Source organism: Poecilia reticulata, chromosome 13 (assembly GCF_904066995.2).
Source record: "Poecilia reticulata chromosome 13, P_reticulata-male-v2, whole genome shotgun sequence".
In the NCBI taxonomy this organism is placed as follows: domain Eukaryota; kingdom Metazoa; phylum Chordata; class Actinopteri; order Cyprinodontiformes; family Poeciliidae; genus Poecilia; species Poecilia reticulata.
The window spans coordinates 26,162,282-26,177,816 of record NC_088842.1 but is presented as its reverse complement, the minus strand read 5'-3'; the positions used below and the strand labels follow the sequence as shown (position 1 = coordinate 26,177,816).

The 15,535-nt window shown below is 38.8% G+C and overlaps 2 protein-coding genes and 1 long non-coding RNA gene across 3 annotated transcripts in view; 2 read left to right on the top strand and 1 right to left on the bottom strand.

Annotated features, from left to right (window-relative positions):
- Nucleotides 1–15,535, bottom strand: part of b3glcta (beta 3-glucosyltransferase a) — a 90,431-nt gene that overhangs the window by 49,489 nt on the left and 25,407 nt on the right. Inside the window, exon 3 of the mRNA XM_008426260.3 lies at nucleotides 1,243–1,282. Coding sequence (XP_008424482.2) covers nucleotides 1,243–1,282 — 40 coding nt within the window. The remainder of the gene's footprint in view (nucleotides 1–1,242; nucleotides 1,283–15,535) is intronic.
- Nucleotides 5,600–8,945, top strand: LOC145554519 (uncharacterized). The gene is made up of 2 exons (XM_081614425.1): nucleotides 5,600–7,144; nucleotides 8,632–8,945. The coding sequence occupies exons 1-2, from the start codon at nucleotides 6,031–6,033 to the stop codon at nucleotides 8,712–8,714; spliced, it is 1,197 nt and encodes a 398-aa protein (XP_081470551.1). The 5' UTR covers nucleotides 5,600–6,030; the 3' UTR covers nucleotides 8,715–8,945.
- LOC145554521 (uncharacterized) lies at nucleotides 9,640–10,959 on the top strand. Its single transcript, XR_014090484.1, has 2 exons — nucleotides 9,640–10,559; nucleotides 10,711–10,959. It is a non-coding gene; the product is annotated as an uncharacterized LOC145554521 (long non-coding RNA).

The window sequence follows — 15,535 nt, the reverse complement described above, 5'->3', positions numbered from 1 at the left end:
GTCTGTTACAGTGCTCTCACACATTGTACATTATACATGTCAGGTAATAAGTGGCAGATATACTGCCTAAAAATACGCCACTATTCTTTAGAGCAGATATGTATTAGTAAATATATAGATTTCAAATATTTTTCCCAAATACTTCCATGTTTTTCTCCCCCCCTGTTTTGAAAACTGTGCCTGATATTAACAGAGTGCAGCAAATATCAGACACCCAAATTTAAAAATGCCTTTGACAAAAAAAGGTGAAGTTAATCGATTGGAGTATACACCATCATTTTTTTTATGCCAGTGGTTTGAAATGGTTTGAAATAGAGATTTCCAGACCAATGCATTTTTAATTGATCAGCATCAGAGTCACAGATGAAGCAAAATTATTGATACACGTTGCTGATCTGCTGTTTATGATTTACCAGTTCACAAGCCATGCAACCGGTATTTGTACAGTTCAGTTTTAGAAAGTCGCAGCCTATGTTTTTAAATTTGAGGCTTATACAACTGTGATATAGGATATTATTTACATTCAAATCATAGTCCACAACTAATCCCGATTCGGAGCACATCTTGGCTATCATGCAGAAATATCTTTCTCATTCAAACAAAAAATATCCACATCGAACAGACTGCATCATTCTGAATGTCATTGGTGAGTATGTGAGTATGTGTAATACTGATGAAATTCAGTGTTTAATGATATATTTAACTGCACTTTAACGATACTGAGTTTTCAGACAAATACATGCCGCTGATTTTATTAACTCAGTGTCTGAAGGAGACTTTATTTGTCTAATTTAAAATCACTGGCGCTGGTGTCAGGATGAAAAAAGTTCCAAACAGACGTCTTTAGTTGTAAGCTTGACAGAGTATTATTGTGAGAAGCAGAAAGCTCAAAGTGTACCCAGGCTGTTCCAAAAAGACATCTGAGAGGACTTAATGAAGGGATTGAAGCCAAAAGTTACAGCTACCACAGCCATTGCTCTCAAAACAAAAAGGCTACGCCTGCAGTTCTCTAACTGGATGCTGTAGTTCTCACATTATCCTATTATCCTGCTTTTCACATTAGCCCAAGACAGATTTCCGCCAGAAAACACAAACGTGTTACCCCTTTCTTCTTTTTGCTTCTTTAAGTACTGGCACCCAACTTGCACACAACAATACAGTTCCATCTGTCTTACAGTGCGGTATAAACTACTAATTAACAAAGTGAGCACACAGTGTTAGCATTTGAAAAATAAGACTCACCCAGCTTATTGTTGTGAGGGACACGCATGCCGCCGTGGTTCTGAAAAGACAAAAGAAAAAGAAATTAATAATTCAGGCAACGCTCTTCAAATAATCTCTATACATCCAGTTTAACAACACATAACTAGGTTATGTGAAGATGCTGGTGTTCAGCCCAGTACTGAAGCTCCTCTACCTAATCACTAATGAAGAATTAATGATACAAAGTATTGAATCCCCTATGGCTTATTTGCAGAAATAATGGGCAATACCCCATGTCATTAGTCCTTCCTAATTGTGTGGGTTTTGTGCCTGCAGCTTTTAAGCTCCAAGTATTCAGCTCAATTAAGGCACTGTTCCACCTTCAGAGCTGTCAGCACAAGCTGCAGACCACGGAGCGATGACTAAATCAATCACAGGCCATCGAAACTTTTGACGAACCGCTTTCACCTTCGCTTTTCAGATAAGATCGTTTAGTCCTGGGAGAAGGCGAGAAAGCACGGGCGGCAGAGCGAGAGCGGCACAGTATTAATAGATAATGATAAACTGGGTTTGATTTATGACTTCCTCTAGACTAACAATCATTTCACTGGCGGGCTGTTGCAGGCTTCAGAGAGCCTAACTAAGTCATAAATTCTGGCTTATAGGATGTGGTGCGGTAGTGACAGGGAATCCCAACAGTTTGATGACAGCAGCACCAATCAGCTTGTAAAGCACCACTTAATTTGGAAAGATTATTCATTTTCCAACTAAAAAAAACAACAACTTTGTATTTCTTCCACTTGGCTCTTATGGCTGTCCTCCATAATTTATTTCCAGACACGTTTATTTGTATTTTTTATTTTTTTATCTCTCCTCTAATTTAAATCTTGGATGTTTTGACAGGTTTCAAGTGAGATGAAGAAACAATAAGTTCACCACCTATGCAGACGTATTCATTGCAGTGATTTGTGTGAGGCCTCGCGTCTTCACTCCACCCCTCCTCAAGTAATCAGAGATACAAGGAAATTTATGCATGGGCAGACAAGATCATATCGGGGTGATTTGATTCAGAGGGTACATCAGCTTAATTGGACTCAGTAGCATTAGTCATGGCCACAAGGTTTCTGTCTCATCTCATCAGACACTCCTCGTATGAAATCACGATTTAAGCTGGAGAAAGAAGATGCCTCCAGAAAAAAAAAAAAAAAAAAAAAGAAATACGGAGTGGTTTTTTTTTTCTGCTCTGAAAATGCGAGAACATGACACTTTATCAGATAATTACCCGTATAAGATCTCTTCAACTAGAAAATACATCCCACTTTGCAGGTTATTATTATTGAGGTGGAAAATTCTCAAAAACTGAAGGCATGTACTGATAAAACAAATTAAGCAGCCTGGAATATGATGTACATGGTAATTCAGGAAGAGGACAGGCAGTTGTTGTTCATCATATCTCTTTCAAAATGAGGGTAACAGTAAACCACAGTGTTTTGACAGCCATGTAACACTCAATTTACTGCTCTGTCAAACATCACTAATTAACTTGACTGTACAGCTGGTGTACAACAACATGTTAAGGGTTTTCAGCACACATATCAAAATAGGGATAATAATTTTAAAAACAGATATTTAAAAAACATTTTTTTTAATCAAATTGTGAGCTGGACGTATTGCTAGGGGTGTTTCAGGACGAGCAGTGTTTAGAGTGTTGAGGTCATTCAGGTGATACAATTCAAGACGTGGTCTGAGGATCCATCTGGACCGCAGGTCAGCAAACTCTTCCATTCAAAGAATCGCTTTTGCCTACAAATTAAAACTTTCCCGGACCTGCAAAAAAATGATTTTCTAAATGTGTTCTACATCAAATGTTTTGTTATGGACGAAAGCAATATGAAACTAAAATGTATTTCTATTTTCAGCTTTTAAGACAAAATGAATCTTCTATTACAAGAGGAAAAAGCTATTTTGCAAAATGAGGTGAGCCTTTTCTATATAGATAGCATAGTTTAAAGGTAGTTGTAGCTACTATATGCAGACTTTGCATAAGAACATACAGAAAAACTGTTAAAATTACTATTTCTCATTTTGTGTTCATGAACAAAAATATTTCCTTTTTTTGGTTTTCTAAGAGCTACAGCGGTGGAGCAAAAGTCTGGATCTAACTAATAGTGGATGTTGGCCAACTGCTTTAACTGTTACTTAAAGTTTAATATGCATTTGGTGGGAAAAAAACTGAAAAAATGCCTCCTGATCCGCTAAAATGTTTTTAGAACGTTTTTTTAAAAAGGGAGACAAACTGAATGAAAGACTGATGTTACTCTGGAGCGAAGATCCATATGAAAAGGTAAAAGTGTGGACCCACAATTTTTCTCCTCCTTCTTAACATCACTGCACTTCAAATAACCTGCAGTAACTTAAAAGCTTACAAATGTTTTAATTAATTAATAGCTCACAAATGCACAGATAAGCAAAGGCAGACACTCACAGAGGGGAAAGAATCCCCCTATCGTTGCAAGAACACACCGACCTGCATGCTTTTCATGTTTCCCTGCTTCAGCACATTCGATCTCACTGAATGAGTCACACAGTGGCTGTGATTTGCTAAAACTCAACTGTGTAAAACACAACAGTACTTGGTGACAAGTGGCAAAATTATTTAAGTAAACTGAACTGCGTACGTTGCAGTCAAGAAACAAAACCTTGAGCCGTTACAGTGCTTCGATACAGCTGCAATTGCGACACAAATCTTGTACGTGCAAAAGATATACACTTGAAAGCATAAAATATTATTAATGGAAAGCATAACTATAGAGAAGAGCTGCACAGTGGTGAAGTGAGTGACACTGATGCCAGCATGAAGTTTGCATGATCTCACAGTGGGATCTCTCCAGGTACTCCGGCTTCCTTCACTAGATCAAAAATCATGACTGTTAGGTCCAAGTTGCCCATAGACATGAGTGTGTGCATAGTTGGATGTTCTGTGTGTCTCACTGTTGTCCTGTGATGGACTGGTAACCTGTAATCACACCCAATGACCACTGGAGACAGGCACCACTCAGTAGCAGTAGTTTGACTTGCCTAAGGCTTCATTATGACCACATTGATGATGTAAAGTAAAAACACTTCTTTGCTTGAGCAAGAAGTCTGGGGGCTCTGAATTTCTTCTAGAACATCAATTCAACTAATTTAATTTCTTCTTTAAAAAATGGCATATCACTTTTTAATACACTTCTTTAAAAACATGCCAAGAATTTGCCGGGATACCCAGCAGCACAGGATCATCGTTTCATTCTTTAAGTGAAAATCGAATGCTACGTTGATGGTCAAATCTGTATTTGATACGAGTTGCATTTGACTTCCAAATCATTTGCAGTTATGTCGTACAGTAGTGATGTATGACCTGTGTCTGAGACCTTTCTGTCAGATTATCGAGTCATAAAAAAAACCCTGCGTTTATTTTAATTTGAATACTACTTTGGCACAGCCTGGATGCGGCCGTGGGGAACCCCAGGCAAATAAAAGCAGTGGGTCATCAGGTAAATAAACTGAACCTGGCACAGACTTCTGCAATGCAACATCATCCAGTGAGACAGTGCTTAGTCAAGCATGTGTTCATTTTTGGCAAATTCCTCGCAGCAATGTTGTGATGAAGGGAAACAAAAGTTGCTGTGATCATTTTCCAGAATTGTTTGTTACGATGTGACAACTGTCTGTGCAATGTTTTCATCTTCTTTTATCCGTCAAATTCACAGATCCATTTTTCAGTCCAGACTCAGTGAATCTGAGTTTTTTTCTTTAACCTCAACTTTTCCCCTAAAACCAATAAATGCTTTTTGTTTGAACTGCTATGGCAGTTTGTTCATCTCTTAGTTCTATTTTTCAAGAAGTATCTTTCTGAACTCTTTAAACTTTTATTTTTATTAATAAAGACGCAAGTGTTGAAATATGAACAACTTGGTTGACAAAATTGACGTTTTTGACTTTAATATATTATCAATTAGAAGAAAAGTACACCACAATTTAGTAAAAGTCTTAAAATACAATTATCTTCTTAATTGCCGGAACATAATTTCAAGAAATTTTTAAAAATTCAAACTTACATTACTCAATCACATCACTGATAAGCTATTGGCATCCCTCATAATTCTTAGAAAATAAATGGTACTAACACTTAAGGCCCCTCAAAGTCTGAGGGTCCTAAGTAGCTGCTCACTTTGCTTATGCCTTGAACCGCCTCATATATTAATATTATTGAAAAATAAAATAAAATCACTGTTTATTGGGGCATATTAAGAAAAATTTATAAAATATGTGATTTCAGTTAAAGGTAATGCCAAAACAATTACAATAACATTTTACAGAAATTAAGAGGAATAATAGAATGAAGAAAAAAATCTTGTTAAGAAGCAATAAGATGGAAAGTGTGTATGTAATTTGTTTGTTTGTTACCTTTTGGGTGTGTCCCTGTAGCGGCCATTTTGACACTTCTTAAGAAGGAGGCCCACCTCAAACCCAGCCTTTTATAGAAAGTTTCATGTTTGCTGGAGTTTGATTGGCTGAGCAGTTAATTGAGAAGGCGGGGACAACCATATATAAGAAGACTGTTTGCTGTGCAGAAGAGAGACAGAGACTGAGAGAGAACAACATTGTGGGTTGTGGGTGACTTTTGCTGTGCTGATGGAGGCCGAATAAATCACCTTTGTTCATGGTACAATCTACTATGCTGAGTTTTGAGTTTTTTCTTCCACACCACACTTCTCAGTGTAACAAGTGGTGTCAGAAGTGGGATCATTTGACGCCTGTAAATGAAGGAAGACATCAGGCCAAATGAGAGGAGTTGGACGTGGAAGAACTCGTGGGACAAAGAAAAGCCCCCTTTCTGAGATGGAAGACGGACAAAGTGGAGGAACGGCAGAGCCCGATTCACTACCTGAAGGAGCCATGGCTGGTGAAGACATTATGGAACCAGTTGTGCGGCCTAAGCAGACCATATTTGGTGCTGTGAGTAAAGAACTTTCTGAACCTGACATCTTTGATGAAATAAGAGAATTTATGCGACATTCTAAACGAACAGAAGCAATATTGTTTGATCAGATTGAACAGTTGCGCAGTGACCTGCCAAAACTGCAAAGTAATGTTTATGCTGAACATGAGCTGTCTGTTGAGACTGGCTTTTCTAAAGAAGCAGCTTTTCCAAAGCGAGAGACTAGGACACTGTCTAGGCAGTCTGCCTCAGAGCAAGCCCAAGGAGCCTCTGATTACCAAGCTGCACCTCATTCTCAATCACTTGCTGCACAGCCTCAGCAGCCTATAGCACATGGAGGTCCAGCACAAAGAGTGGAACCAAACCGTGGAGGTGATCCTAGGATACCTGACTTTAAAGAAGGTGAGGATCCTGAAAGTTTCTTCATACGTTTTGAACGCATTGCTAAAACATGGGGATGGCCCCCAGCTGAATGGGCTGCCAGGGTGGTCACATTATTGACTGGAAAAGCCCTAGATGCTTATGCTGGAATGGATGAAGACCAGTCTGACTCTTATGACTCTATTAAAGCTGCTGTATTGTCTAAGTTTGATGTAACAGAAGAGACCTACAGATACCGGTTTCGAAGCTCCAAGGTACCAGTGGGAGAGAGTGTACGTGAAACCTATGGTCGGATAAAGGGACTCTACAAGCGATGGATGCGGCCTGACAGTCGGAGTAAAGAAGAGATTGGGGAAACCATCATTTTGGAGCAGTATCTACGTGTGCTTCAATCAGATGTTCGCACGTGGGTGAAGGAGAACAATCCAAAGACTGGAGAGGAAGCGGCAGACCTGGCTGAACGTTACCTGGCTGCTCACAGAGATCCTTTCAAGTCAAGAGTAGCAGAGAGACCAAGGTCTATGGAGGTGACACCCCCAGGTGCAACAAATGTGGACAATTTGGACAAGAGGGGTGGTAAGAAGCCTACACAGTCCAGGCTAAATTATAGTCTTATTTGTTACTATTGTCAGCAGCCTGGTCACAAAGCATCTTTATGTCCTTTAAGAAAACCTAAATCAGAGTTATGTGTGGTACCTTCCAAAGAACATAATTATGAACTTGCTTCTGATGGATTGATTCCACATAAACATGTAGTGGAGGTGGTGATAAATGGCAAAGCTGTAAAAGCTCTTGCAGACACAGGTAGCTCACAAACTCTGGTGAAATCTTCTGTGTTGAGTAATGTACTGCCTAACTTTAACAAACCTGTAAACATTCCTTGTGTTCATGGATGTCCGAGAGAATATCCAACTGCTGATGTCACTATTGAAGTTGAAAGCCAAGCTTTTATGTTGACTGTTGGAGTGTTGAATCAGTTAGCATATGATGTGATCCTAGGAGAAGATTTACCAATCTTAGACAGTTTGGTTCAAACAAACTCTGTGGCTTATTCCTGTACTGTCATCACACGTTCCATGGAAAAGGGTTTAGAACCTCTGCCAGATGCAGGTGATGATCTGTATGAAGGAGGAAGTAAGGTCAGGAAATCAAAACGACAGCGCAGACAGGAGAAAAATAAGAACAAAAACAGGTCGAAACTTCCTGAACCTGTATTGTCATTAACTCCATGTAGTGATTTCCAGTGGGAAATGCCTAATAACTTTAAAGAGAGACAGGAAAACGATCCATCTTTGAAACCTCTCTTAATAAAGCATGCAAAGATGGTGGAAAAGAGAGTACTGCGGAGGTGAAAGGTTTATCAGGAGAGCCTTTTATTATAAAGGATAAACTTTTGTATCTAGCAGACATTGATGAACCCAGACTTGTTGTGCCAAAAGAATATCGTTCAGTAATTCTGCATTTGGGTCACACGGTACCATGGTCAGGACACCTAGGACAGGCAAAACCTATAATCGTGTTGCTCAACGTTTTTATTGGCCAGGATTATATAAAGATGTGGTTGACTACTGCAAAACATGTCATGACTGTCAGTTGGTGGCCCCTACTAAAGTTTCAAACCGAGCCCAGTTGCAGACATTACCTATAATGAGTGTTCCTTATGAGAGAATCGCCATGGATATCATAGGTCCTTTACCTAAGAGCAATAATGGCCATAAATATGCATTAGTCATCTGTGATTATGCAACCAGATATCCAGATGTTTATCCATTACGTTCTCTGCAGGTCAAGCACATTGTTCGATGTTTAGTTGATCTTTTCTCCAGAGTGGGTATCCCAAAGGAGATTCTGACAGATCAGGGTACCAATTTCATGTCACAAGTGATGAGAACTCTTTATGATCAACTGGGTGTAAAAGGTATTCGTACTACCCCATACCATCCAGAAACCGATGGTTTGGTTGAACGATTCAATGGTACATTAAAGCAGATGTTGAGAAAGTTTATTGATGACACTGGCAAAATCTGGGATAAATGGTTGCCTTTTCTTTTGTTTGCTTACAGAGAAGTACCACAAGCTTCAACTGGTTTTTCTCCTTTTGAGTTGCTTTATGGGAGACAGGTTAGAGGCCCTTTGGACATGCTGAAGGAGAACTGGGTGGCTGGAGCGGCGTCCGGATCCAGAGAAGCGGCTTCACCAACAAACATCATCTCCTACATACTGCAGATGAGAGACAAACTGGAAAAGTACAGAGAACAAGTTAAAGATCATATGGAGAAGGCACAACTTAAGCAAAAGGTATGGTACGACAGACATGCCCGTGAGAGAGAGCTGAAGACTGGCCAGAAAGTCCTATTACTTTTGCCCAGTGGGCCAAGTAAGTTGCTTGCTAAATGGCAAGGACCCTACACTGTGGTCAGAAGAGCAGGACCAGTGACTTATGAAATTGTCTGTCCAGAAAAACAAAAGTCAAAGCAGCTGCTCCATGTAAATCTGTTGAAGGAGTATCATGAAAGAAATGTTCCAGAACGGGATGTGAAGCAGACCCTGATGGTACAAGATGTCCAGCCTGAGGACAGCGCCATTTTGAAAGATGGAGAAGCCGAAATGAGCCCATGCAGAGAAGTGGCCAAATCTGAAGAGGCTCCAAAGCATCTGACTCCTGATCAGTGGCGACAGCTTGGTGAGATTAAACAGTCTTTTCCATCCCTGTTTGCAGATGTACCTGGGCGAACTGAAGTTATAACGCACAAGATAACTTTGAAAGATACAACACCTGTTCGTCTTAGGCCGTACAGGATCCCAGAAAGAATGATGGATTCACTGAAAAAAGAGGTCCAGATGATGCTGGAAATGGGAGTGATAGAGCCATCAAGAAGTGAGTGGTCAAATCCCATTGTGTTGGTTCCTAAAAAAGACTCAAATCGACTTCGTTTTTGTTCTGACTTAAGAAAGTTAAACAGCATTTCCTGTTTTGATTCGTATCCCATGCCACGTATTGACGAGCTCCTGGAAAGACTGGGGAAGGCTAAGTACATCACTACCTTAGATTTATGTAAAGGTTACTGGCAAGTGCCTTTGGAGCCATCCTGTAAAGAATACACAGCCTTTCAGATTCCAGGAATGGGTCTATTCCATTACACTGTTCTACCCTTTGGTCTACATGGAGCACCAGCTACCTTTCAAAGGTTGATGGACATTATCCTTGCTGACTGTTCAGAGTTTGCGGCTGCCTACTTGGATGATGTTGTGATCTACAGTGAGACCTGGGAGAATCACCTACAGCATTTAAAGGCTGTAATGGAAAGGGTCCAGAATGCTGGTCTGACTTTGAATGTGAACAAGTGTGCATGGGCACAAGAGGAAGTAAAGTATTTGGGCTACATTGTTGGCCGTGGACAAATAAAGCCACAACTTGAAAAAGTAAAAGCCATTCAAACAATTTCCAGACCTCAAACAAAGAAGCAAGTAAGATCATTTTTGGGCTTAGTTGGGTGGTATAGAAGATTTATACCCCATTTCTCAACTTTAGCAACCCCTTTGACTGAGCTGACAAAAAAGTCTACTTCTAAAATTATGTGGAAGGAAGACTGTGAACATGCATTTCAATCTTTAAAGAAACTGATTTGTCGAGCTCCTGTTTTACAGAGTCCTAACTTTTCCAAGCCGTTTGTTGTTCAAGTGGATGCTTCAAATGTTGGTCTTGGAGCAGTGCTGGCCCAGGGAGAAGCTGGTAAAGAAAAACCTGTCCTTTTCTTAAGTAAAAAACTGTTTGATCGGGAGAAAAAGTACTCCACAGTAGAAAAGGAAGGACTCGCAATAAAGTGGGCTTTGGACTCTTTAAGATATTATCTCCTAGGACGGGAGTTTACTTTGCAAACTGATCACAGACCTCTGAAGTGGATGCAATCCAAACAGCATCAGAATGCCCGTATATTACGTTGGTGCCTTGCCCTTCAGCCATACCAGTTCACCATACAGCATTGTCCAGGTAAGAAAAATCTTATTGCTGACTACCTTTCTCGTTTGCCTGAGTTGTGTAAACCAGAAGGGGGAGGAAGTGAGTAAATGTTAAGAAGCAATAAGATGGAAAGTGTGTATGTAATTTGTTTGTTTGTTACCTTTTGGGTGTGTCCCTGTAGCGGCCATTTTGACACTTCTTAAGAAGGAGGCCCACCTCAAACCCAGCCTTTTATAGAAAGTTTCATGTTTGCTGGAGTTTGATTGGCTGAGCAGTTAATTGAGAAGGCGGGGACAACCATATATAAGAAGACTGTTTGCTGTGCAGAAGAGAGACAGAGACTGAGAGAGAACAACATTGTGGGTTGTGGGTGACTTTTGCTGTGCTGATGGAGGCCGAATAAATCACCTTTGTTCATGGTACAATCTACTATGCTGAGTTTTGAGTTTTTTCTTCCACACCACACTTCACAGTGTAACAAATCTCAACAGCTACAAAACCAGCAGGAAACATCCACATTAGTGAAAAATCTTAGCAGTATTCTTCAACTGAAAACACTTTTTAAAAATGTAATTTTTATTTAATTACATTCACTTTCACTATGTATTTATGACAACTGACAGGCATTAATGGATAAGACGGCATTCATTTGCATTTACTATTTAGGTATTCTGGTAAGGACAAAAAAAATCTCAGGGAGTATTGGATGAAATCACAAGTTATGTTAATATTTTATGGCATACATTTTTTATTAAAAAGCTACAATCTATTAGGGAACAAGTTAGAGCAATATCACATTCAAATGGTAAAAAATAATTTTATTTTGTTTTTTTGTTTTTTTAATATTTAAACCAAAGTTCAGTTATTAAGTCTAGTGGGTTGGGGAACGTAGGAGGCTCACATCCTTCTCTGATAAATGATCTCATTCTGCAGCTGGGAGATCCTACATCACACCCCATACATTGCTTTTCATTATAAAGTGGAGATCAATGTCTTGGCTTACAACCTGACTCTTTTTTTTTTGCCATCTGTGGCTCTGCACTCATGTAACACCCTCCCTCCCTCAATCTCATTTTTACAGCAAGCTGCCAGCCATTTCCAATGAGACTCCAACACCCTTTGGTGTTAAAAAGAAATTTCTCTGAGTCGACAGTTACATGAGCAAGAGGTTTTTTTTTTTTTTTTTAAGATTAACTTTCATCTTTTTAATCTAATGCTTAACAACGGAGTTGAACTCAAACTTTAAGATTGAACCTCACCTAAAGTAAAAATAAATAAATAAATAAATACATTGCTAAAAGTCTTGATCTACAAGAAAGATGTTCAGCCTACTTAATATGATTGTTATGTAATCAAGGGCACCCACAGTGACAACCCCTTAATCCCTGCCTTTGATTTAGAACCTCTTCACATACTCTGCTTCGCTCTATCTCTGAGCCCCAGAGAGCACAAGTGCTGCACTGATGTGAATGACCCATCAGTTCACATTAGCTTCCTATTCACTGATGGCAAGAATTATTGAAGGTTGCAGGATTTTCTGAATTTTGACACAGAAGAGGACTTTGAGCAGGCTAAGTACCTGAAAGGTCATCTTAATTTTGCAGCTTGAAGACATATTGAGCTATTAAAAGAAACCCCTCCTCTGCAGCAGAGTGACCGGAAAACTGATAGATTCAAATTTTATTCGGTAAGCACGTTGCACTCACCAAGCCTCTTAATGTGTAATGACCGACTTTGAAACCTAGAATTTTTTTCCCCCTTGCGAACAGCAGCAGAATGTAGATTTGTCAAGTTTTCATCTTACATATTTTCCTGCACTCTGCGAGTTTCATTTGGAAATCACGTATGCACAGTCCAATTTGCTCACTTAACAACATGACTGAAAGCTGATTGGTTAACACATCTAATGAGAAAAACTTCAAATGCAAATTACACTCATTAAAATATGTTTTTAGCATTAAAAACCCAACCTCCTTAGTGCTGTGAGATGTTCAGTTTACAACACAGGCAGTATTGTGAGAGCTAAAGACGTATTTTTCTTTAAACATGATGCAACAAATTTAAGAAAATAAACTGAATGGCATAACTTATAAAATATGTATTACTAACATTAATTTTGGCCAATAATTGGGAACATTGTCATTGTACATGCAAATATTAAAACTAATAGCCATCCTCTTGCGAGGGCAGGAATTGTACAGAGGAATTCACAGTGTGTTTGGAAGGAAAACATACTTTTTTCCTCTCTCTCTCTAAGACAGAGACACATCAGTGGAGTCTGCCATCTCTTATGGTTTTTGATGCACCGAAGACCGAATACAAAGTACAAACATGCATGTTTGCATTAATACAAGAGTCAAGGCAAAAATAACCAATTACCCAAACAGCCTGTGTTAGGAGTGTGGGAGAGAGAATTGCAGAAGCTGAACTAAAACCCACGCAGGCACAGAGAGAACAAACCAACTCCAAACAATCATGCCACATTCCTATGGAAAGGTTTTGATTAGAAAATTTCCAAAAAGTTTCTGGGGAACAACCAATTGACTAAGAAAAAAAAGTTCTCTAGAAGGATGAAAATCTACTTTTGACAGTTAAAAGAATTGCTATAAATAGCACAGACTGAGAAACAATCGAATTTCTCTTTCACATCCTGCATGACTTCTTTTAAAACTGATATTTACAACATTAGTGCCTCCTCTCACATTGCTCTTCAGCTCAGCTCAGAAAAACAACTCTACTTCTATACATTTCACAGCCAAGTAACCTTTCTGCTTCTCTCTTTAATCAATGTCTTTACAAAGAAGATAATCACTATCAGTCAACTTTTTGATTCATCCTGTGATAAACATGCATCTCCCTCCAGATGCAAATCTCTGCTCAGAGAAAGGGGAATTTACAAGACAATTATACTGCAGCCTTGCCAACATTCCCCTTTCTATTATGGATTGATTTTAACCATTTCTTGCCTTTAATGAGAGCAAACTCATCAACACTGACGACACACATCAGTCTTACTTAAATGCTTTCTTTTCGATGATGGAACAAAAACTCCTTTATCTGAATTAGAAAAACTTCAATAGAAACCGCTCTGACAAAACAGTTTTTTCTGTCTCACAGAGGTTCTCAAACACCAATGTCCTTGGTATTGTTTTATGTGACTTCTCTTTATATGACATAAACTACCTTCTCTCAGAGAGAGGCGTAACAGACATGGTGCATTTGTCACTGGATGAAATCCAAGGTAAAAAGTCCACGGTATAACATTAAGCTGTTAAGTATCTTTTCACCCGGGTCCTCCAGGGCACAGCTATAGGACACTTTCTTTTTCAGCCACCAGAATAACATAATGTTCTATATGGATGACTGACAAATGCACCTGTCAGAAAGTGCAGCTAGCCTCTCTAAGATATTAAAATGAAGGAACTAGCCTCTTCAAAGTCACTTCCTTACGACGACAACAAAGACATAATTTCTTGCCAAGCAGTCTATTATGTGACATAACTCTGAGTCCTCTGTCATACACCGAGCAAAAGTTGCAACTAATCAGGTTGTCATAAGTGGTGACCAGTTGTCCTTCTCTAACCATGTTCCATCTGTCTAATGTTTGCTTGTAGTCTGAAATATAAGAAAATCTGTTAAGAAAATAGCTCACTTATAAATTTGCCCAATTTATTGGAATGTTGTCACCATCACATGTGTAAGTGTAATATTAAAGGTTGAACAGATGACACAGCAGGAGTTCTGATAGGAATAAACTGGGAACTGCTGGAGACTGGAATATTGCAAATATAGTCATTACACAATATTTAGTAGATCCATTTGATGGGCTAGAATATTCCAGGCACCATATATTTTTATGTTGGAAAAGAAGCACAGCAATGAAAAGTGCTTGGTTTGACTCCACCGTATATCGTCAATATTATTAATGTCCATTTGCAACTTTTAGAAAGGCAAAATCAAATTCAAGTGACAAGTGCCTGCCTTCGGACCGCCTGCAGGTTTTTTTTTTACCAGATAAATAAAATTTTATTCCGTCTCAACCAGCAGGCTCCTAAGGAAGGTCATCTTGCCCTACTGTTTCTATTGTCAAGAGATTCTTAGTCCCCACTTAACAGAGAGAGCAGGAAGAGCAGCATTTGCTCTGTCTGGTAACATAACACAAAATCTTGAGTTATTTTTTTAAAAGTAAAATCACGTTCTTCAAATTTAAATTACTGCAAGAATAGTGGATTATTTCAAGTTGACACATTAATCACTGTTTAAGCTGCCCAACTTCCAACTACCAGTTGATTTCAGTATCTGATCTCTTGAAAAAACAAAAAAAACAAGCCACCTGAGAATATGTGTTATATTCAACATATGCACAGCTACAAAAGAAAGACAATAAATAATGTAAATAAGTGAATAAATGTAAAACCTGCTGTGACTACACCACTCCAAAACAGAAAGGCCAAAGGAGTGTTTTGAGGCAGCTTTTGGTATTGTGGTGGAGCAGGGCTCCATTTGGAGGCTATTAGTCCTTGAAACAGATGTCTGACTTTCTGCTGCACATCATCTTTCTTCACTCTTTCTGCCGGTCTACTACCTGAAAACTGTCAACAAACGCTGCTAATACCACAAAATCTTTAAAAACATGGCAACACTTTGACAGTGAATAAGACTGTCATGACACTGTCATAAACATGACATAACACCTGTCATGAACATGAATAAGTCTTCATGAAAATGTATGACTGTTGTCATAAAGTGTCATTTGGTAAATCATGACACTTTTAATACAAAGTTGACATTATTCAAAATGTCTTTGTTATGACAACTTGTCATTAACCAAGAAATCATGACTTGACATAAATTTGTTAGAAAAGTATTACTGATTAAACTTTGTTTTATATATATATATACAAAATGTACTGTATTTTCAGAATCATATCTTGAGAGTTGTATATCTATTTATCTATATCTATATATCTAGAAGCTCATGAGTATTAATCAGTCAGTGAGAATAA

Excerpts from the sequence above, each read along its gene's own strand:
- LOC145554519 (XM_081614425.1), top strand. The coding sequence starts at position 6,031 with ATGAGAGGAGTTGGACGTGGAAGAACTCGTGGGACAAAGAAAAGCCCC. Across the intron at positions 7,145-8,631 it reads CAATTTGGACAAGAGGGGTG|AGAAGTACCACAAGCTTCAA; the intron begins GTAAGAAGCCTA and ends GTTTGCTTACAG.